The sequence below is a fragment of the Trichomonas vaginalis genome, chromosome III, assembly GCF_026262505.1.
Source record: "Trichomonas vaginalis G3 chromosome III, whole genome shotgun sequence".
Taxonomy (NCBI): Eukaryota; Parabasalia; order Trichomonadida; family Trichomonadidae; genus Trichomonas; species Trichomonas vaginalis.
In genome coordinates this window covers 8330993-8353660 of record NC_067205.1, presented here as the reverse complement: position 1 = coordinate 8353660, position 22668 = coordinate 8330993, and the positions used below count along the sequence as shown (strand labels likewise).

Genomic DNA, 22668 nt, shown 5'->3' with positions numbered 1-22668 from the left:
AGTGAAATATAACCGGACTTGTAGAATCATCAAAAACATTCATGGCTAATAAAATTAGAACCTACAGATTACTTTTCATATGACGCATTATTTTGATTTTGAACTGAGTTCTACAAAAATATCTAGATTCTTTAAAAAGCATTTTGCATGATAACAAACAAAAAAACGCGAAAATAGTACAAATTAGAATGAGTAAGAATACTTAAGGAGTTTTGTTTCCATGCTCATTCTGTTTTCATGCTTCTTGACATGCTGCCTAGCAAATCCGGTAATATCGAACTGCTTAAGCTTTGGAATAGCAACTGGGCATTTGAAAGCATGGCACTGGGAAGCCAAGTGAAGAACAACACGGAGAACAACGGGATGCTTGAAATTATTTTCGCTTATGAGTTCAAGCATATTGTAAGTAAGTTTATCAACTTCAAGGAATGAAATAGGGATTTCAACTTTGCCAATCAATTCCTCGGCAAAAAACTTCTTGCGGTAAAGTTCAATTGTGAAAGTCTGATCACCATTTGGATCTCTTACGCCAATATTGTATGACTTCTTTATCTTAGAAGATTCAGAGCCGTTAAATGTAAACTTTTTTGTGGCTCCTTGCTTGCTATCAATAACATTGAGGACCATTGTGCAGTTAGTATCATATTTCTTATCAGTGAAGGTAAATCCTTGTATGTTAATGTATACGCGGCTCATTCTGGTTGGAGTAAAATGAAAATAAACCAATCTATTCAAATTCGGACAATGAAAATAAACTATGTAATTTTATTATTTGTAGAGTAAATATATGATACAATGAAACAACATGGCGCGCGTTTTAATAGAATTTATTTGTGAGGTTATCGAATTTACTTTAACAATTTTGAAACGCCAGCGGTTTGGCTCTTTATTATTATTCATTGGGTATGCAAATCCTATTTTTAGAATAATTTTCTCAAGTTTTTGCGTGAAGTAAAAATGACTTTTAAGAATTTGAAAGAACTTTGATAAAAAAAAGCACGTTTGTTTAGTTTTATCATCTGAGAATTGAATAATTATTGGACTGATCATAGTTACACAATGAAATAGGTTTTGCTGATTTTACGCAATAAACAGATTTGATTGACTTAGTTTTATTCATCATATAATTTAATATAATGTTTTTGAATTTTTTGGAGGAAAAAATAACCGTCAAAAATACTTTCAGAATTATCTTCTATTGAAAAATAATTGAAATATTTGATATTGTTTACTTTCTGAATATTTTATTGGGACTGATCTACTCTTAAAATGGATCTAGTTTAATCAGATTACAAAATAAAAACATGACAATGTGTAATTTTAATTTAAATTTCAAAAAACTCTTGGCGAATTGCCTGAGAAAGACCTAAATATTTAGAATGTTACTAATTTTAATACATAAACGCAAAATGTTAGATAACATCAGAAAATCAATCTTAATATTGATCTCATAATATCTAAATATGATATTTGAGTAGGTCTGTATCATTATGTCTTACTCACAATGAACACAAATTTATTACATTTTATTGCTTTTCAACAGTTTTGTGATTATTCACATATGAGTACTTAACTTTCTAATATCAATGTATAGATGCTCATTTACAAATTCTTTTGAAATTATTGAGAAAGGAAAAAAAGTTCTCTTATGTGATTGTAATTTCATTCAGTTATACATCGTAATTTTTCTTTCTCAAGCTGGTTGTAAGTAGAATTATCAAAATGTTTTTCAAAAATACTCTAAAAAGTTGTGTTTGTAGAATAGTTGTTGCACTGAACTTTTTTCTCAATGATTGTCTCTTAGAATTGATTATATTATTAGCATAAATTAAATCATTTTTTTGAAAGTAAGAATATTCAGATCAAAAATCACTCATTCAATTATTTGATATCTGATTCAAAAAACTTGCTTGGTCTGGATGGAGATTCTTTAAAGTGATATGAATTAGATCGCGTAGGAAAAAGACAACAAACAAAAGTAATGAAAAAGACCGATAGACAATCGATTAGTCGTTGGGTGTGAGCTGAATTGTAATGAAATTTTTAGATCTATTTCGGCATATTTTAAAATATGAGCATCTTACGAACAAGCAATAATATTAATTAGCCATTTGGCCTCCCAATGTCGTGTAAAGTTGGAGCTTCTCGACCCTGATCTATTCAAATTAGTCAGACAAATGAAGGAATAATTTGAAAAAAAAATATTTTTTTTTCAGTCATAAAGATTGGAGAAACATTGACTCTTACAGCAGAGCCGGCCATAGCGCTTCTCAATCGATTCATTATAGGAACAGAAGTAATTTTGTATATGGTATTATAGAATAACTTCCGTTTGATTTTGAGTTATATACAATTCGAACTAAGTTAAAACAGAGTATGATATTCTGAGTAATAAAAATTGATATAATCATGAAATAAGATAATACAATTTCTCTAAAAGAGCTGGATTGTACTATTTAATAAAAGAAGTTTATTTTATAGGTAGTTTTCTGTAACGTTTTTAGTTTCTGTCTGTATGCTTTGGTGTCATTGTGATATCTCTTTTTCGTTAGAGTACTGTCAAATTAATTTTCGAAATCAAAAATTAAATCGACATAACTAGATTTGAATTAATGATTTCTTCTAAAAATTGTAAGGTTAGATTCTTTATCTTGTATATGTTAATTCTATGGCTCCTTTGGACCTAAATATTCAATATAAAATGGCTAAACTATTATTCATTGCTTATAAACAGTACTTACAATGTAAAATGAAAAAAGTTGACTATGGGTAACCTTTGTTGAGAAAATGAAGCAACGCGATATTTGAAAATCTGAATTTAGCGATTTTTTCGATAGGTAACTGTTGCGTTGAGGTCATAGATGTCAACTATCCTTGCTTGAGTTTTCCAAATTTTTTTTGGTTTCTCGAAATGTTAATGGAAACTTGTTATTTTAACTTTCATTTTTTGTATTTTGTAATTTTTTTTGGAAAATTGAGGTTAAAAATTTTCTTTATTTTTAATTTTTGATTGAATAACGCATAATCAAAAGATTTTAAAACGACAAAAATATTCAAATTTTAATTTATTACAATTTATACTTTGTGATTAAGATATTTACAGTAAAAAAATACAATATATTTGAAAATCATAAAAGAAATCAAAAAATAAACATGTAATACATGAAATATACAATTCAATATCAATATAAATTAAGTGCTTCATAGAGTTTATGTAATAATTCAATCATTATAAAAATATTAAGGATTTATATCAACAAATTACAATTATATTGAAGTGGGCCGTGTTTTAATCGCAAAGAATAATATCTTTACTCAACAATGTGTTTCTACTATCTCTTCCTGAAGTACAAAAGAGAGAAAAATGCAGTAAAGAGGACAATTAGTTCGTAAAGAAATGCTTTCTAAAGGTTAAAGCATATTCGGTTTATGAATAGTGATAGAAGGCGGTCAACACCTGTCGAAAATATCAGGTTTGGTCGAATCTATGACAGCTATGGTTGTAATGATTTTTGGTAGAACAATCATCAATTATGAGGTTTCTACTTGACTTTTCTGTTTTGATTTTACTTTGAAATAAATTTCATCAATTTGGTACTATATGCCTTAGCAGTATTAAGACATTTTGCTAATTCTTTAATATTTCGAAAAAAGAATTCATGGATCAGTTGCGAAGGAAGATATATCTGTAAATTAAGCGGAAAAATGAAGATTTGAAGGAGGCAACAATTATAAAAATTTATTACTATATCTTGCCACTTATAAAAGTAGTTCTGGTTTAACAGTTAGTTAAACCAGGAACTAATAAATAAAGTGACACTTTTTTTGGAAATAAAATCAGTTTCATAATATTAAAAGTATTACAATTTATTGCACAAATGTTCTATTATCTCTATACCGAAGGAGCTCCGTTAGTTATTATTTTGGGTATTTTCATTTTGAATTAATGGCTGAGACATTTTTTCTGGGATGTTGTCATCACTCTTCTTAAAGCAAAGGAAGAGAACCGAGATAACAATGAATAATATAGCTCCAAATACTGAGAAGCAAACAAGTGCTAAACTTGGAGAACCTGACTTTGCTGTTGGATATGGGGAACGTGTAGGGACGCTATTAGTTGATGATCCGAGAGCGAATATTGATGCAACTAAAAGGAAGAGGAACATCAAAATAAAGATTTTTGAAAGAAAAATGATCTCCAAGAATTGAATGAATGATCCCCTGAACATATCATAAAAAATTGCAGAAAATGTTTGCTATGGTTACACCAGGTCTTTTTTTGATTCTCATTGCCTTAATTATTGAATTCATTCAATTTTGAATAGATAATTAGTCTTTTCGGTCACATGAAAAAAGTGGAAAAAAGAAATTATGGAATTTTTTCTTGAGATTGAATGTAGTTTGTTATGATTGTCCAGAACCAATATCAAGTATACAGGTATAAGTTTGGATTTATTAAAAATGAACTGTTTCAACTAGTCTTTTTTCACAATATTTCAAATCGAAATTTCTTCGATGACCTTAAACAAGCTGAATCATGTGATTTACCAGGAAGATATTCTATAATCAAACAACTTGGTAGAAAGCATCGCGATTCGGAAGGAAAATTTACTTTTGCACTTGTATATGAAGAGTTAAATTTATATAATATATGGCAACAGAACAATAACCCCCTTTTTGAAATAGAAAAGCCAGGAGGTCACTATTTTGTATCTGGTTACAATTGTAGCGATTGCCAAGCCAAAAACTCAGATTGGGGAGGGCTCGTAAGATCTAATCACTCCAATGTACTCTTAGATGGCTGTCCTGGTAGCGGATCTTGGTTTTATGCACTTGGCCAGACCAAAGAAATGGAGGGCTGGACTACCATTCCTGCTATTAGGCAAGGAGTTAATTATGTTAGTCTTTGGGTTAAATTAGGTAAAAATTACTTTACAGATCCTTCATGCCCTAATAATATTCTTTATAATTCAAATTCATATATCTATTCGTTTATCTCCGTATTCATTTCATAATACTTACAGCAAGTAAACCTTAATATATTATTAATATTATTAATACAAGAAATGATAAAATATATTTTTTATGATTTTTTCAAATTGAAGAGACTAATCCAAAACATATGCACATCACACAAATTTTGGAATTTCAGATACTTAGAAATTATGCAATTTACAATTGAATAAAAATGTGGATGAAGTTATTATACATTCTTGTATACGTATGGAACAATTCACAGACATAATCAAACGTTTCTAATCATTACATCAAAAACCATCAATAAAGAGAAATTATCTTCATTTAATATATTTCTTGCCATCCATTTCTATATTCGATAGACAACTCAATAACATACTGTATAAAACTATATAATCATTTAATCAAAACATTTTCACATTTAATTATTGAATTTGTGCCAAATTATGATCAACCATGCTCAAAATCACATATAACATCTATTTTCTACAAGTTTTGAGAGTGTTTTAATATTAAACATATTGAAAAAGTTTCGAAAAATTTTGGATTGATTATTTTTTTTTTATTTATATCAGGTTAATTCAGTAGATAATGGAGAATACATGGAAAGAATCCATGTGCCTCTAAAAACACAATAGCATGACGGCCTGTTCAATATGTAGTATCCACTGAATAAGGCAAATGTATGAACATATGGGTTTGATTCTGCATAATTGTCATCAACGGCAAAAACTGTTAATGTGTGAATTCCTTTGCGAACATCAAACATATCACGTGTGATATTGAAAACATGCCAGTTAATGTCTGAAATGGTGTGAACACCATGTTTGACTTGAAGAGAGTTATCGATCTTAGAATATATTGTGATTGTGGCACTGCCGTCTTTGTCATGGAATTCACCATTGATTTTAACTTTGTCTTTACCTGAAAAATGATATGTTAATTGTGAATCAACTCTCAAATCTGGTGCGACGTTATCAACAATAACATATTCGAAATATGATATTACCGAATTAAATCCATACTCGTCAACACCTGAGATAGATATATTATGTTTAGAACCGATGGCAAATGGACCTACATTAAATTCTAACCTTGTTCGAGTTTTAGTATTATAACAACTTATTATTTTCGTTGAATAAAGAATATTCGATTTATCTTTGATCGAAACATTGACATAAGTATCATCTATTACTTCAATTTCTACAAATGTTTTCTCGCTTGGAATATATCTTTCCTTAGGTCTTCCTATTACATTGATTTCTGGTTTTTTATTAACAAGAATGTCGAAAAATGTAGATGTGGTTGTTCCTGATTTGGAAGTAACTGTGTATGAAATTTTCAGAAATCCTGTTTCTTCTGGTAATCGAAATGAATCTGTGAAACTGTATTCATTACCATCATCGATATGGGTGAGAATTGTTTCTTCGAGGTTTGTGTTGTTTAATGATCGTTTGATGGTGGCAACTTCTTCTGTTCCTAATGTATTAAGTGTGAAATCGATAGAAATTGTGGAGTTAGGGTCGTATGTGTCTTTGAGGGAGTTCGTCTTTTGGAGAAAATAACCAAGGATGGTGATTCGTGCGGCACCATTACCTGATCGGCCGATAGTTTGAGTGTCGCTGTCTGGAGATGGCATCTGTTGGTTTCCTGGAATTGACTTTGCAACAATTCCATTGAATGAAATAACTTTTCCGATGTATCCTGAGCCACCTCCTGCACAACCTGCCCGCCCATTAAATACATGTGGTGGTAGAGTTCCGCCGAAATAGCCACCACCACCACCTGTGATTCCATAAGTATGAAATACACCTGCTGAACCTATTCCGTTGGAATTTCCTTGAGATTGGGTGGCAGGAGATCCATATGCTGGTCCGTTTGCAATTGGACGACCAGCTTCGAGGCCTCCTCCCCATGATTCTGGAGTTAAGCCACCACTATATTTTAGATCAGGGCCAAGTCCACCCGCACCGCCTGCAACAATCTTTCTGTTTCCGATTTCGATTCCGTCAACTCTGATGTCAGTGGCACCACCACCAGCACCTCCGTGATCATTATCAGTGGTCTCTGGAATGGCATCACCACCACCATTGTAGCCACCTCGAGCATTTCCATTGAACGAATGTATTGCGTCTTGGCCTTTGCCGCCAATGAAAACGTAAACCTCGGATGTTTTGTTTAGTTTTAGGACACCGACGGAATATCCACCCTTCTTGTTTGCATGGGTGTAAGGATTGCTTTCATAGATTGTGCTACCACATTCTGCACCCCATACTTCAACTTTATAATAACCGGGTGGAAGAGTTGTGTGGTAATAAGTGCAAGAGTAGGTAGTACTGCAAGGATAATTAAAGGTGGCAACTGTGCCATTGCTGGAATATTGGTTTAAATCTCCAACATCCGATCCTAATTTCCATGAATTCATTCATTTCTCAAAAAATTAGAGTGTTTGAGATGACCAATCAAAAAAATGAATTCAAAAAATTCCTCTCAATTTAATTTTTTACCCAACACCTTATTACATACATTTAATTATAATATATTCACAGTATAACTTATTTCAATTAGCCTAAATTTGGATTTATGCAAATATTAGAGCTAATGTTAAGAAATTGAATGTATGAATATAATTTTAATCTGCTAACAAATGGATAGAAAGAACATAAAGGATGAAGACATAAGTTTACTCGGTGTATTAACAAAGCAAACTTAAAATTTAAAAATATTCTGAAATTAATTTATTTAGAAGTTCAAAATAACAAAATAATTATATGTAACAATACAAGTCGAATAAATTGAATTGATATTGAAATGAAAATAGTTATATATAAAAATAAAATTATTGTGTATTAGGGATCATTGACTTTGGAACGATACTTGGTAAACTATGCCATGTATGCGAACGTTCAACACCATCAATTTTGAACCATTTGTGCTCAAGACACTGTTCAACGGTAAATCGATTTCCAGGCTTGACAACGATCATATGGCTTATCAGATCTCTTGCATCCCTCGATACTGACGCCCATCTGCTAGCTGGGAAGAAATATCTTCCATTTTTGATGGAATCACGGAGAACTATTTCAGGAGTAACCGGAAATGGAAACATTCCACTCAATAAAACGTACATGGACACTCCAAGTGACCAGATATCGACACTTTTTTCGTATTGAGTTCCAGTAATGATTTCTGGAGCCGCAAACGTGAGGGTTCCATTGAATTCTGTTGAAAGCTTTCTCTCTTCGACCTTATGGGCGAACCCGAAGTCTGCTAATAATACATCTTTTGCATTTTCATCAAATATCAGAAAATTATCTGGTTTGATATCAAGATGTATAATATTTCTTGTATGCAAGTACTGTAATGCAAGAAGAATCGTTTTGCAAATTCCACGGCACGTTTGTTCATCCAAACGCTTATATGGTGAATTTACATATAATTTCCAAGCATCAGATTTCGCAAGTGGTAATACAATGCATCTATATGGAGGATAATTGAATATTTCTGAAGGAGCAGCAATATAAGTACAATCGATCGACTTTAAAACTTAAGTTTCTTCCTCGACACGTTTTAATGCACTTTCCCATATCTTTACCATTTTGATCGCGTAGGATTTTTTTGTCGTAATATTAGTACACGAATAAATGATAGAATTCATTGTATTTTCGATTAAACTATCTAGAACATAGTTTCCTATGCAGTCACCAATGCATGGATCTTTTTGTGAATCAGTGTAATAAATTGCGCACATCCTCCAAAAAAGTGCAAAATCTTGTCACTTTTATTTTTAAAAGTCGAGTTAGAAACATAGTTTTACCCATTCATAATATGGAATAAGCAGTCGGAATATTTTCAATTGTAAACGGTTGGAATTGAAAAGAATCAAAATTATTTCAAATTTTTGAATGCATAAAAACGCTCGCGCTGAAAATACCTTGAATACACTAAATTACTTTTGTATTTATTAGAATGAATCTTTAACAGAGAATAACATGATGATCTCGAGAATTTTTCTCAAATTAGATCACTTCATTCAATCAGTTTACAAGATGAGCGCTATTGCTTGGTTTATCATTATATTATATATTGGCAAAAGCTTGGTCAGCTATTTGTGACCCGATATCAATCCAATGATTTTTTTAACCGATAACAATAAAAAAGGAAATGATAACAATCATTTACATAGTAATGCTAGCAGTTTACTGATGAAATTATGCACTTTGGAGCTTGAAGACACAAATTTGAATCTAAAAAGCCTAAAGATTTAGTTGTTTCTGCATAAAAAGCTGAAAGGTTATGCTATAACAATTAGCAGATTTACTATAATTATACATACAAACAATAATATAAAGTAAATTAAGGATCTTCGTGTTCTGGAACATTTTGCACATTAATTTGGGTAGAGGTCTCTTCTCCATTTTGGCCTTCTTGATTATCTTCGTTATCAAGTGGTTCTGCAGTGATTTTTGGTTCAATTATAAAGAAGAATCCAAAAATTCCACCGAGAAACGTGATAATTGCGAAGACAATTGATGTCCATGTTAATCCTATTCCTGATGTGATATTTCCTTGATCATCTGTTGTTCCTTTCAGCCATGGAAATATAAAAATAACGGTAAAAGAAAATAATTGATTGGCCATTGATATAATTGATGCACCAATCGATCGTACAGTAATAGGAAATAGCTCAGGGATTATAAACCATGGAACTGGACCTAATGCAGCACCAAAGAAGAACATATAAATAAAAATTACAACAATTGAGATCCAATTTGCCCAATTGTATTTGTAATTAAGTGCAAATATAACAAGTGTTGCTCCACAACCGAAGCAAGATAAACAAAATAATGGTCGACGACCAAGTTTGTCAACAAGAAATCCTGAGACAAAAACAGCAATGAATTGGGCAGCTACAGATATTGCTGATGCAACTCCTGAGTCAAGAGGAACTCCAACTTCTCGAAAATTATCATCAAGATTTGTAAGAATGGCGTTGATACCAGAAAACTGCTGTATAAACATCATTCCTATGCCTACAAAGATTTTACCTATGTATTTCTTTTGGCAAATGCTTTCTCGAGGTTTATCTTTTTTAACGTCGTTTTTTGAAAGAGAAGATGTCTCCGGACAAAGCCATATCAATGCTGCTCCAATAATATTAAGAGTTGCGCATGTAATTTCTAGTGACCACCATTTCGAAAATCCTTTCGTAACGTTTACGGTCCAATTTCCTTGTAAATACATGATAACGATACCAATAACGCAACCGACTTGATTTAAGTTACCGAAAAATCCAGTAAGCCCTTCAGGAGCAGTTTCAATCAACATTGTCGGGGCAATCGAAGTAACTCCGCCAATAACAAGGCCTAACAAGGCTCTCATAAATATCATAATCCAAAAATTTTTCTTATTTGAGGCTAGCATAACTAAATATAAAATTGCGGATAAAATCTGTAAAATGCAGAAAACTAATCTCCTTCCCATATATGAAAGCATGAAGGTTGTAATGAAAGGACCAATTATTGCAAGTAATGGAAGTATTGCGTTGAACCAAGTTGTGGCTAATTTTTTTATTCCCCAGACTTCGTTGAAAAATGGAATCATTGGCGAGGGAAAACCTACCGTGTATCCAAAATTCATCGATCCGGTCATAATGATTAATCCATATATAATCTCTTTGCGACAGAAATTAACCATTATGTGAAAAAAAATCGTTCGAAGAAAAGTGGTACTGTTAAAATTTCTTCTGAAATTCTTTCAAATTTTTGTCAACAATGAAAAATTGAAACACCAATTTCACGGGCTAAATTTCAATGAGTTTTATGTATTACTATAAGGATGTCAATTCGGAAAATTGTTTTCATTTTAGGAGAATATAATTTTCCTTTTGGAAAATTTAAAAAGTGAGACGCGCAGGATTCGAACTTTTTTAAAAGTTGATTTAAATATATTCTAGTGTGGATTCTAAGGATAATATCATATTTAAAATAAGAATATACTAGTTTAGGTGGTATAATTTTTTTCGATAAATTTGAGAGCATGTACGTTTAGGGCATCAAAAGTGTCAATTCGCTCAGCGAAAGCTGAGCTAGCTTCGTTCTCGAAAGAATAGGGAAGGAGTGAAAGAGAGTGATACAGATGTTGACACATTCATATCATTTCAACAAATTTTGATCAAATTGAAATTCAATGAAATTCAATTCACTTCATATCCTTCAGTCAGTACATTGACATCCTTCTACATCACAATGATAACTCGTGCATCAATAGTTCTACAACTAACTCAGAAAAAACAAGATTTTTCCTTCCAGCTTACAGCTTTTAAAAAATTTCGATGATAAAAATCACTCTACTCTTGTTTATCGATATGTTGTGATAGTAGGTAAACGTATTCTTATCGATATTAATAAAAATATTTTTACGAAAATCTGAACCAATTACAGAGTTATTCATAAAGTTTATGATAACTGTAATTACTTCATCTTTGTTTTATATTTGATTAAACAATTTAATTTAATTTGCATAATTTTTTTTAGTTGAAAGACAGGAAACTTAGTTGAGTTTGTATTATTTTTATCGTTCAATTCATTGTATATGTGAGTGATCCAGATATTTAAGATATTTAGAAAAAATTTATTAATTTGATTAACAAATTTTAATCAAAATAGCAAAAATCTATTTGATAGCTGTAAGCAAATAATAATTTCTATTTCAACCAAAATCACTTATTTTCATCTAAACGTATAAAATTGTCAATTTTATGAGAATAAATTTAAAATCTCATGAAATATAAAGGAGAGTAATATTTTTCAATTTTCTTTTTTTCTTTCTCTCAAATATTTTCTATTGGGAATTTTCTTGTTATCAAAAAATAATTTTAATATTTGTTTATTTCATTACATACAATAAAATTTTAAAAACTCTATTTCTTCACAAGAAAATTTTTTTCCTTCATATGAAGAAACATTTTGTTCTCCATTTGATGCTGAGTCTAAATCTCGATTTTTGAATTTTCTTCTTTCCAAATTTCTTTTTTCCAAATTAGAAGTTTAATTCAAATTTTCAATAGTTTATATATTTTCTCAAACCGTCTCAGATTTTCTCACTTTTTAGGCATTTTCTCTCAAAATATACAAAAATAGTAATATCAATACATGTGTCTAATATACTTTAAACCCATCGTGACAAAATTCAAAAACGAAGAGTTCTTCTCTCCAAATTTTTTTCAAAATCAAAAAAATGAGATAAAAAAGCACGTTTGGAAAATTCATTTTTAACATTTTAGGAATTTTCTCACTTTTCTTCCAAATTGACATCCTTAATTACTATTAATCTTCCAAATTATGATATTGAACAATCTTAATTCTTGATGTGGATTTATTTCTTTGAATTGTATTAAATTTTTTGAATTGGATATGACCAGTTAAAATTTTTATTGTAACAATTGGATATAGAAATAATGATATGCTTATTTAATTTTTGTTTATTAATTATTCCGCGGAATTACAGAAAATAGCAGAAAAATTGAACGTATTCGGTTGATAAATTGTATGAATAAAAAATAGTTTTAGCTCATAATTAAATACATTTTTATAGCAACAGTATAAGGCTAAATAATATTAATTTGTATTTTTTGGTTTATTTGCTTAATAATTTAATGTTCAAATATTGAATCATCCAATTTCGATTTATGCAAAAACATATCATGCCAAAGGACAAAATTAGAATATGTTTAAACAGATTCGTTTCAAAATCAAAGGAATTCAATTCGATAGTGAAAGATGAAGAAAAAAAGATACAAAAAACTTCAACTCAAAGGAAGAAGGATATTTTAAAATGAAAAAAGACTAGTGAAGTAATAAATTGATTAATTCATTAAATGATCCTGGACGATTTTTTCTCCTTCAGTATCATAATCGGACTTCAAGACAGCAGCATTTGGCTTAGCAGCAGCATATGCAGAAGCACCGATCCAGCTTGCAATTTGTGGCTTCTCTGCTACAGATACGTGAACTTCTGGTTTGACTGCTTCGGGAGCAAGCTCAACAAGGGCCTCTTGTAATGCAGTAGCGAATCCCTTGATTTGTGCTGATCCTCCGATTAAGACAACGTGTGTCCACATATCTTTTCTGAAATTGATCGGGCATTTAACAATGACTTCTTTGATATCAACAGCCAATCCGTCGCTATCGATCTCAAGGAAGAATGGGCGCAAGTATGCTGTACTTGCGATTACTCTTTCAGGTCCGAAATTGATGCCATTGTAATTGACTCTGTTGGTGACTGCTTCTTCCATTTTAGCATCAATTTCTGCGAAGTGTGGGCACTCGAGGAGGTTCGATTTGACATTCCAAATTGTCTTGTGATCATTGCAGTTTAAGATCCTTGCAAGGTATTCAGAAATGGTGCGGCCTGTTACAGCTGATCTTAACAATGTGGCTCTATTAACATTGTCCTCACAGAATGCACAGATCTCAGTGGCTGCCTCACCCATATCAACGATAAGGCAGTTTGTCTTTTGGATTAAGAATCCTGCATATGTGAATGAAGATGCAATGAACAATGATGGGATTTTAAGATCTTCGAATAAGTATTTGGCCACTGCTTTTCTTTTCTCCAAATTAAAGGTCGTAGAGTCAACAAGGAAAAGTGGTTGTGCAGATGGCTCAACATTAAGAGCCTTGTAACAATACGATACAAGTTGCTTCCACTTTTCTAAGTCTACAATGACTCTATTCTTGAAAGCACCGTCTGCAACATCTTCGGTGTGGAATGAAATTTTTGGCTCCTCTTCACCTGCAAAGCCAATATTGCACATAAATGTACCGAGATCTAAAACGACAGAAGGAGAAGACATCACTTCTAATATGATTTTTTTTCTTATCAGAAAAATTGAATAATTTTTTGATAGCATGTGAGGTGACATTAAAATCTATGATGAAATTCGATTTTTATGATAAAATATAAAGCACATTGATATGACGCAACAGTTAATTTTACTTTAATCGAAAACAGTATTGAATATTTGTGTTAAATTATAAATTGAGAAGAAAATTGTGAACTCTGAAATTAAAGTTATCGAAATATGAATTTACTATTAATAGAAAATATTTTGTATCAATTTCGAATTTTACGATAAAAATTAGTTCGAAATTGATGAAATACAAAATGGAAATGGAATCGTTTGCAAATGGTAATGTTCAAACCAACATTATTATTGATCTACTTAAATCAATTCTTATGTATTTTCATTGAAAAAATCATTCCAAGGTTTTATTATGGGTTGACGGAACAGATCAACGGATGCAGGAATAATGAAGGATTTGAAGAATTAAAACTATTATCAATTTTGTTGTAATTAAAGTATAAAATGATTCGGGTTTTGGAGAATATAAGAATGTATTATTAAACAATGTTGTATGGTGTAATTTCAAAAATATTTAATTTTATCAAAATATTTTACAAATTACTTTGAAATGATATATTACATGTGCACTCATTCATTGAATTAACTTCACTTAGCATCAATTTCAGGATTTGTGATAATAAAATTACAAATAGAATAAATCAGAAATATGAAATATACATATTATATGTAAATGATATTTCATTGTTTAAAGATTTTCTGATAAATTAATCGCCGGTAAAAAATTTAACCTTGATAATTTCAAATACTTAAAACGAAAATCGAATTATATACATTGTAGTTAGCAATGATTTACAAAGATTTTGATCATGTGTCAAAATTTTTCCATCTCCGAACCAAATCTACTCATACAATGATAATTAATATAAATATCATCTAATATTTAATTTGAATTTAAATTTAACGATAAATCGATAAGGTTAATTTGGCTATTTAAACTATCCTACACATTGAATTTTCAAATATTTTTCATTTTGAAAGAGCATCAAATTTTGATATTCGGTAAAATAATTGAATATTACCTCTCAAAATCTCAATCAGCCAACTTTCATATCTTGCAACAAAGCATCTACAATGCATGAATAAAAAAAGATGAGGTTTGCACAGAAAAATTTCAGAATTTTATATTATTTTTATTTCATGTCATCATCTCCAAGTGAGCAGAAAAACAGAGAATTCCTTGATTTTGGCAAAGGGCAAAAGCGTTATGGACAGAAGTTCTTTGATTCAGCTGAATGGGCTAAAAAACTCAAAGATAATTCTAATGCTAATACAGAAGGTGAGATTAAGCCTGTTTATTCAGAGCCAGCTATTATAGCTGAAACACCACCTTCTCCAATTGTTGCATGAATCCGATCTTGTGTAATTTTACGGGAATATGTTAGTAAACATTAATTATTTAACCAATCACATCAATTTTTAGTTGATTTGTTTAAGAAGAACCACAATTGTTAGAGACCATGAATAATAACAAAGCTTACGATTCATTCAATAATTTTGCCGAAAGAAATTTTTGTTATTTCGAATTTGCTTATGATCATATTTCTTCTCTAACAATACTTGGAATAATTTATCTATTAATTCCTGAAGTTGTTTAGTAATTTTATCTCAATCGATAAACCAAAGTTAAATTCTCATAAATCAAAGTAACTAGAATTTGATGAAATGAGACGGATTATAGATTTCATCATTAATAACAAAATATATTTAGTAGAAAAAATTTGAATCTTTATCCCGAAAGAAAAACGATTGATGAAAGAATTAGTTTCATTAAATATCTATTAAGCTCCAGATTTACGGTCTTTAAATTTTAATTAATTCAGAATTTGGTTTTAAAATTAAAAATGAACTTATTTTCATTTGATTTTGGAAATATGTTTGAATTATAGTCAGACTAAAAAGTGATAATTTTGTTGTTATTAAAATTAACATATAGTATGAATTAGATAAATGCACTATTTCAAATAAAGAGGATTATTTATTAAACTTATTTCATTTTCTCTTATAAATGATATTATTATTTGATTCAAATAAAATATCTAAATACATTAATCAAGTAACAATTCTTATTCTCATCGCTGGCAAAAAATTAGATTTATCCCTAAAGGAGATAACAATTTTAAATATTGTTTTATATTATTTTATAGATTTAATTCATTATTAACTCGTACGAGTAATTCATCTTTGAGAAAATAACGTATAAGAGTAATTAAGAATAAAAAATAGTTTAAATGATTTGTCTAATAATATACATTATGTTTTCCTATTGTAAAAAATAAAAAACATCAGAAATAATTGTTTTCAAGAAGTTTTTTAAACTTAAAATGATCAATTTAGCTGAAGATAGTATTCTATTAAATAAAAATCATCAGAGAGCTTCGTTTACTGATTTGAGAGCGTCATCAAATACATTCAAAATCAAATTTGAATGGGACGGTATAAATTTGAAACGTATTATTGAATCTATTCAATTTTTTGCGTCAAAATTTTACGTCCCGCCATCTTGTATTTGCTAAATTAAAGATATTTAAAAAAAAAAGGTAGTGGGGCTTCCAGGCGCGTTGCGCCCTCTAGCCCCTAAGAAATTTTGCCCAAGACCCAAGAGGAGGACCGAACCCCAGCCGACCAGCCGTTGACTTTTTTGTAGAGCACTCAAAATAGTATAACTTTGCCCGGACAAGTAAGGGTCTATCGTCGCTACAGGAAAAGTTACAGGCGTTCCAAGGAAGTATACTTTGAGAAGCCTTTTCCCCCTTATAGAATGAGATAGGACGGTTATTTTACAAAACTGACAACACTTTGACCGAGTAGTTTTTTGTGCTGAACAAAAAGTGTCATATAAACATCTGTCAAAAACCGTTTTTTACTTCACTTAAAATGCCACGTAAGCTACGTAAGAATATACGTAAGAGGAAGGGAGCATTGAAACATCCAATAGTAAAACTGACACCACAACAACAGTTGCAACAACAAATGATGAATGACCCCACTATGTTGCAACAAATGTCAAGCAACCCTATGCTTTTAAACCGAGTTATTGGTGCACAGAGTGGAGGTTTAAGAGCGGCACTTTTAGCGAAAATGGCAGGCTATGGTGGAGCTGCAGACGGAACAGCTTATAACCCTCAAAGTCAAATGAATTTGAGTTCACTCAAAAATCAAATAACAGATGTCAAAAAGTCAAACATAGACATACAGAAACAAATAAGTGAAAACGAAAAGAAACTAGAATATGACAGACACACAAAGAAAACTCAATGAGTTAAACGTAGAGAAAAAGAAGAAAGAAGAACAACTGAAAGAACTAAGTACAGAGGAATATGCGAAAAAAGTGTCAGAAAAAGCAGCAGAAGTAGCAAAAATGGAACAAGATGTTATAAATTTGAAAAACCATACTACTCAATATAAAGTACTGAAAGATGAAGAAATAAAACAAAAAGCCCTGAAGACATATATGGATAGCGATGAGTATAAAAAAGAAGTTGAAGCAAATGTAAAGGCAGAAAAACTTTTACAGTTGCAAAACCAAACCGTACAGTATGAAAACTTAGCACAAGAAAGTAAAAATAACGACGCAGCCATGCAAAAGGCAATGAAAAGCGCAGAATATATAAAAGCTAATAATGACTGGTTAGATGCCCAAGCCAACGCCAAAGCAGCCCAACTTATAGGGTCAATAAGGACAAAAATACAAGCGGATGAAGACAGTTCAAATGAAGCTTTAATGAATGCTGACTTTAAGAACGCCTTCGAAGCTCTTCATAGTAAGGTGAAACTAGTGAACGACTTCTCATCTGGAAAGAAACTGAAGTCTGAAGGTTTCGACAACGAGTTAAGAGAAGTAGCACAAAATATGACGAAAATAACAGATGCAGCAACGAGACAGGCAGTTCAAAGTGCCTATGACTCCGTTAGAGCAACTGTTGTGGAAAGTCAAGAAAAAGAGTTACAACAGACCAAAACAGACCTAGTAAATGCTTTCTTAAGAACGAAAAGTCAGGTAGGACATTATGCTGCAGATGGAACATATGTGCCAGCTGGTGGAACTTATATACCACCAAACCCTCCAAGAGAAGCACCTGCACCAGGACTACCTAAAACATTTACATCGTCACATGGACACAGACACAGGCATGCACCAAAACCAACAGTTCAAAACACTGCACCACAACCAACAGTTCAAAATCCAGCACCACAACCAACAGTTCAAAACACTGCACAGCAACCAACAGTTCAAAACACTGCACAACAACCAACAGTTCAAAACCCTGCACAACAACAACCACAAACAGAGCAAGGACATAAAAGAAGTAGAGAACAAGGAAACCAAGAATTCTTAAAAATGCTTAAGGAAGACTATGGTTACCCAGATACTCTTGACTTTAGTGACAGATATAAAGAAGCTATTAGAAAGTTCAAGGAAGGAAATACTGACCCGAACCTATTTAGCTTTATGGTTCAGCACCAAATGGGATATAATTTCAAACCTGGAAAATACAAGCTCGCTAAGGGATATGATTTAATAGCATATCATCCAAATGACATGGATGAATTTACTCCGAGATATTTGGTGTCAGAGCTAAATGATAATTCAACTCTCTTCATGAAACGCGTAAAAAATAGAGACGGAACGAAAAAAGAAAGGTTTATGAGTCCGGATGACTTAGATAGGGAACTTTTTAAAAACGGTCTCGGAATATATGAAATGCCAGCAGATGAGGTACAAGAAACTCCACAGGAAGAAGTTCAGATACAACCAGACATGGAAGAAATAGTTCAGCAACAACAGCTAGAAGAGCCTGAAGGAAACGAACAAGTCCCTCCTTTGGAAACTAACTTCACAGAACTAGATGAAGATTTGGAACAGCCGAAAAATCTTGACCCTCAACAAGTGTATGCGGGGAATATGGAATCTTTCCAAGAGTCTAAGAAAAATTCAGCTGACATAGTAGAAGAATATCGAAAAATGTTCGCCGACATACAAAAGACTCCAACATCAGATGAAAATATTCAGCATAGAATGGAAGAACTGAAAGAAAATGTACGCAAATACAACAATCCTTTTTACTTACGACCATATAACGTTCAATCTTTTGCTGAACTCGGTGAAAATAAAAGGTTAAATTTCAACAAAACATATAGAAATGAAACATTGTTTAAAGTTCATTCAGAACCTAACCAATATGGAAACAAACCTACTTTGTTTCTGCAGACTATGGAACTACAATGAGATGGGGTCATAAAGCTAATCCGGATAGGTGGTTCATAAACTTACAACCACAATTCCAAGAAGTTGTAGACGCAATGGAAGTGAATGGTGAACCAGATATAGCTGGTATTTCAGCGCGGCTTTAATGCCATTGAAAGATATGAAACATGCAGATATTTTGGACCAGTATGAAATGAACATGGCTGAGGGAAATATAACACCTGACGTTCTAGAACATTTATCTCAAAGAACTACACAGAACCATAGAGATGGTATATTTGGTGAAGAGTTTAGAAAGAAAGTTAGGGAGAGAGAAGGAAGAGAACCTATTGTACATGACCTTGCAAACGAAAGTTTGCAAAATGTCATAAAAACTTACTTTGCAGACAATGAACTGAGAAGGGATGAATATTTAAGAAAACTCAAATGGACAAGTACCAAATGAAATGTTAGTATTGAAAAACATGTTCCTTGACAAAATAAAACCAACTACAGAAATAAATGACGCAAGACTGAAACATTGGGTAAAAGCTTTCCCATTCACAAAAGATATTATTGGTAACATGGAAAGAAAACCAGAATGGCTACAAAAACATATATTTGGAAACGAGCTTATTCCATATGGACAAGCTCTGTTTGAAGAGCTTGAACCGGAAACTCAGGAAAGAGTCATGCAAACAATACGCGAAGAACTCAAATACAAACTATGACAAAATCTTTCTAGGATATAGGTTACCTGAGATGGGCGACCAGAGCCCAAAGGCAAAAAGGACATGGGAAATTTACAACATACTAGGTGAACATGAGGCAAAGATGCAACAACTTGAAGCAGAGGGCAAGTACCAAAAGCGACACCAAAGAAGAAGAGTAGAACAAAGTGAAAGTAGTGAAGAAGTAACTTCATCTAGTGAAAGTAGTGGCAATGAAGGAAAAAGAAGAGTTAAAAACTCAGTCAGGAAGAAAGTAAAGCTTGGTACGAGTGGGTTCTATTATGACACATAAATCCAACTATTCTATATTTTTACCCATATGAAATGTACGCCGCTCAGAATATAACGCCAACAGTTTTGGATGCCATGAACGGAAATGTTTCCGAATGGTAAACGAATGCGACAATGCCATTAGAAGGTCAGAATAGTTCCTGGAACTTACGAATATACAACTGCTGTTTCTTATGGAAACGTAGGTAAGTTTGGAGAAGGTTCTTCAACAACAGTAGATATTGCTTGCGACAGGTTTCATATTATTTCTATTGACAACTCATTCTTATACGTGGAACAAGACATTGAAATAAAACCTTCTGCCAAGTTGTCTGACAAGAAAGGTTGCAATGGAATTTTCTATGTCGGATACCAATATGCTCCAGAAGTTTTCATGGGATATAAGATATATTCTAACTCTGACTTAGTTCAAACAGTAACATGGGCAAACTATGAATGGTTCGCTTTGAGAAACTCAGTACAACCACAAGCTAGAGAACAAACAGACCAGTATGCAAATATTGAGAAAATAAGAAGACTTGACCCTAACGTTCCAGGAGTTTATGTTAACCTTTCTGGTTCAGATGGAACTGCTGCCACTAAAGTAAAACTGAAACTTAGAGTTCCTTTGTCATCTTTCCTCATCTTCAGGTTTTTAAAAGATACTTGCCAAACTGGGCAGGAAAAATTTCTATCGAACTTACTTCCAAGCAAAAATAACTTAGTCATTGCACCAACACAAGACCCATTCACTATTACAGACGTAAAGGGAACAAATCAAACGTCATTCGCCGAATTTTGCAAAGACAAAGTTGACTTAGACTTTGGTTTCTCAAACTTCAACAATGAAGTAAACTATTATTTCAATGCTGCTGGAACTGCTTGGGACCCAGTTAAGTTTACATGCGAAAAGTTTGAATGCAAGAGAATAGAAAGCAGACTTGCAGTCTATATGTTGGACCCAGATATTTCAAATGCTTTAGCTGCCAAATATATTGCAGTTCCACTTATGTTCCCTATACACCAAATATCTGTCAAAGACTTTGCAGGTGAAGTTGGAAACCAAAGTGCTGACCCAGGTGCAAGAACAGATATTGCTTTAACAACTGCAATGAAACATGCAGATACTATGTTTGTACTGTTCAGACGAACTATAAATGACTATTCTTGTTTCTACAACCCCGGTATTAAATATCATATAAACATAGATGGCAAATATTATCCAAGAGAAGAATATTCTACAGTTGAGGATATGAGGTCATACAACTTGACATTAGATGCTATGAACTTTAACAACAATTTCACAACAACCATTAACCCTGAAATGCAAAGTTCTATTATGCCATATGTGAAAGTATGGACTCATACAGGAGGTCAAAAAACCCAATATACAAATGGAGACGTTCAACTTTTGGCTTGGCATTCCATTTGCTGACTCAGAAGACTTTATGGGTGGTATTTCAACTGTTGGTACTGTACAAATACAATATACTGGTGACAGAGACGGTCCAGATGAACTGAGAGCAAAGAAGTTTACAAAACCAATAGCACTTTTCACGGAAGATGCTCTTTTGAAGATTCGTTCGATGAAACCTGCTGGGGCTCCTCAGATTGGCATAACGACAGCTTCCATCGAGCAGATTTTGGCAGCAGGTCAGTAAGTTGTTCTTGAACTGACTTCTCTCCGTCAAATATTGACAGTACGCCAGTTTTGACATAATATTGTATTATAAACTTTCCTTTAGAAATATCTGTAAGTTTTGTTGTTATATTTTTGTCAACGTCAAGAACTTTCACCATTTCAGTTATACCAACTTTCTTTGCTTTATGAAAATATTTAGGTTCAGCAAAGACTGCTATTCTATAACATTTACCATTGTTTGTATAAAGAACTATTCTGTCAATGTATTTGTATTGTTTGTGTGTGTAAACTTTGTTCTGCTTCAATTCGAAGAGATACTCGAATACGTCCATCTTTTTATTCTAAGTAAAATGTCATTTCCGAAAAATAGAAGCGTGAGTGTTTCAAAAGGTTTAATGGCGGTGGCAGATGTGAAGTTAAATTCACCAACTCAAACAAACAGTCAAAGTGTTATTGTCAATGTCAAAGACAGAGATGTTGAAGTGGGGAAACCATACGAGGACGAAGATGGTATAACAATTGTTCCTGTAAAAGAACAACCAACATATCCTGAAGTTAGCAGAGACTTAAGTTCTGTTGCAGATATTCGAAACGACTACCAACAACTGAAAGACAAACTTCAAACTCAGGAGAAGATTTGTCAAGCTTTAGGTATAATGTTAAACTTGGTCGAACACAACCCTGTAAAAGTGAACTCATATGTCATTGCACCTCATGAAGTTTTGAAAGAACTATTGAAACTTTTGACAGAGGCAGACGATATAAACATCAAAGAAATAGAACCCGACATTCGTTGCTGTGGTGTTTCATATAATGTCATTGACAAGATATACGTTATGAAAGGAGGTGAAACGTTGAACTTAAAGTATAGTTTCCCAGACGTCATAAAAATATTTGACGACCACAACATTTCATTAAAATTTATTTGCTAAGT

General features: G+C 32.1%; 9 protein-coding genes and 2 pseudogenes across 11 annotated transcripts, besides 1 other annotated feature; 5 read left to right on the top strand and 6 right to left on the bottom strand.

The window, feature by feature from the left end:
* Nucleotides 1-183: 183 nt before the first annotated feature.
* TVAGG3_0664210 (uncharacterized protein) lies at nucleotides 184-696 on the bottom strand (the record flags this gene model as incomplete). The annotated part of the gene is made up of 1 exon (XM_001311422.1): nucleotides 184-696. One exon carries the CDS (start codon nucleotides 694-696, stop codon nucleotides 184-186), a length of 513 nt encoding a protein of 170 aa, XP_001311423.1.
* Nucleotides 697-3150: 2454 nt separating this feature from the next.
* Nucleotides 3151-4183, bottom strand: TVAGG3_0664200 (uncharacterized protein; the record flags this gene model as incomplete). The annotated part of the gene is made up of 1 exon (XM_001311421.2): nucleotides 3912-4166. The coding sequence occupies one exon, from the start codon at nucleotides 4164-4166 to the stop codon at nucleotides 3912-3914; it is 255 nt and encodes an 84-aa protein (XP_001311422.1).
* A 1275-nt stretch (nucleotides 4184-5458) lies between these two features.
* TVAGG3_0664190 (glycine-rich protein family) lies at nucleotides 5459-7579 on the bottom strand (the record flags this gene model as incomplete). The annotated part of the gene is made up of 1 exon (XM_001311420.2): nucleotides 5549-7402. The coding sequence occupies one exon, from the start codon at nucleotides 7400-7402 to the stop codon at nucleotides 5549-5551; it is 1854 nt and encodes a 617-aa protein (XP_001311421.2).
* A 57-nt stretch (nucleotides 7580-7636) lies between these two features.
* TVAGG3_0664180 (protein serine/threonine kinase protein) lies at nucleotides 7637-8953 on the bottom strand (the record flags this gene model as incomplete). Its single annotated transcript, XM_001311419.1, has 1 exon — nucleotides 7817-8086. The coding sequence occupies one exon, from the start codon at nucleotides 8084-8086 to the stop codon at nucleotides 7817-7819; it is 270 nt and encodes an 89-aa protein (XP_001311420.1).
* Nucleotides 8954-9030: 77 nt separating this feature from the next.
* Nucleotides 9031-10721, bottom strand: TVAGG3_0664170 (major facilitator superfamily transporter; the record flags this gene model as incomplete). The annotated part of the gene is made up of 1 exon (XM_001311418.1): nucleotides 9334-10359. The coding sequence occupies one exon, from the start codon at nucleotides 10357-10359 to the stop codon at nucleotides 9334-9336; it is 1026 nt and encodes a 341-aa protein (XP_001311419.1).
* Nucleotides 10722-12773: 2052 nt separating this feature from the next.
* Nucleotides 12774-13955, bottom strand: TVAGG3_0664160 (ATP binding; the record flags this gene model as incomplete). The annotated part of the gene is made up of 1 exon (XM_001311417.2): nucleotides 12845-13834. The coding sequence occupies one exon, from the start codon at nucleotides 13832-13834 to the stop codon at nucleotides 12845-12847; it is 990 nt and encodes a 329-aa protein (XP_001311418.1).
* A 1079-nt stretch (nucleotides 13956-15034) lies between these two features.
* On the top strand, nucleotides 15035-16000 carry TVAGG3_0664150 (uncharacterized protein; the record flags this gene model as incomplete). The annotated part of the gene is made up of 1 exon (XM_001311416.2): nucleotides 15044-15253. One exon carries the CDS (start codon nucleotides 15044-15046, stop codon nucleotides 15251-15253), a length of 210 nt encoding a protein of 69 aa, XP_001311417.1.
* A 780-nt stretch (nucleotides 16001-16780) lies between these two features.
* Nucleotides 16781-17164, top strand: TVAGG3_0664140 (protein of unknown function, DUF4106 family; the record flags this gene model as incomplete). Its single annotated transcript, XM_051242106.1, has 1 exon — nucleotides 16781-17164. The coding sequence occupies one exon, from the start codon at nucleotides 16781-16783 to the stop codon at nucleotides 17162-17164; it is 384 nt and encodes a 127-aa protein (XP_051088693.1).
* Nucleotides 17165-19073: 1909 nt separating this feature from the next.
* Nucleotides 19074-22668: part of a mobile genetic element that runs on past the window's edge.
* TVAGG3_0664130 lies at nucleotides 19312-20114 on the top strand (annotated as a pseudogene). The gene has a single exon. A coding segment is annotated over exon 1 (803 nt).
* TVAGG3_0664120 lies at nucleotides 20147-21753 on the top strand (annotated as a pseudogene). The gene has a single exon. A coding segment is annotated over exon 1 (1607 nt).
* TVAGG3_0664110 (protein of unknown function, DUF4106 family) lies at nucleotides 22130-22666 on the top strand (the record flags this gene model as incomplete). The annotated part of the gene is made up of 1 exon (XM_051242105.1): nucleotides 22130-22666. One exon carries the CDS (start codon nucleotides 22130-22132, stop codon nucleotides 22664-22666), a length of 537 nt encoding a protein of 178 aa, XP_051088692.1.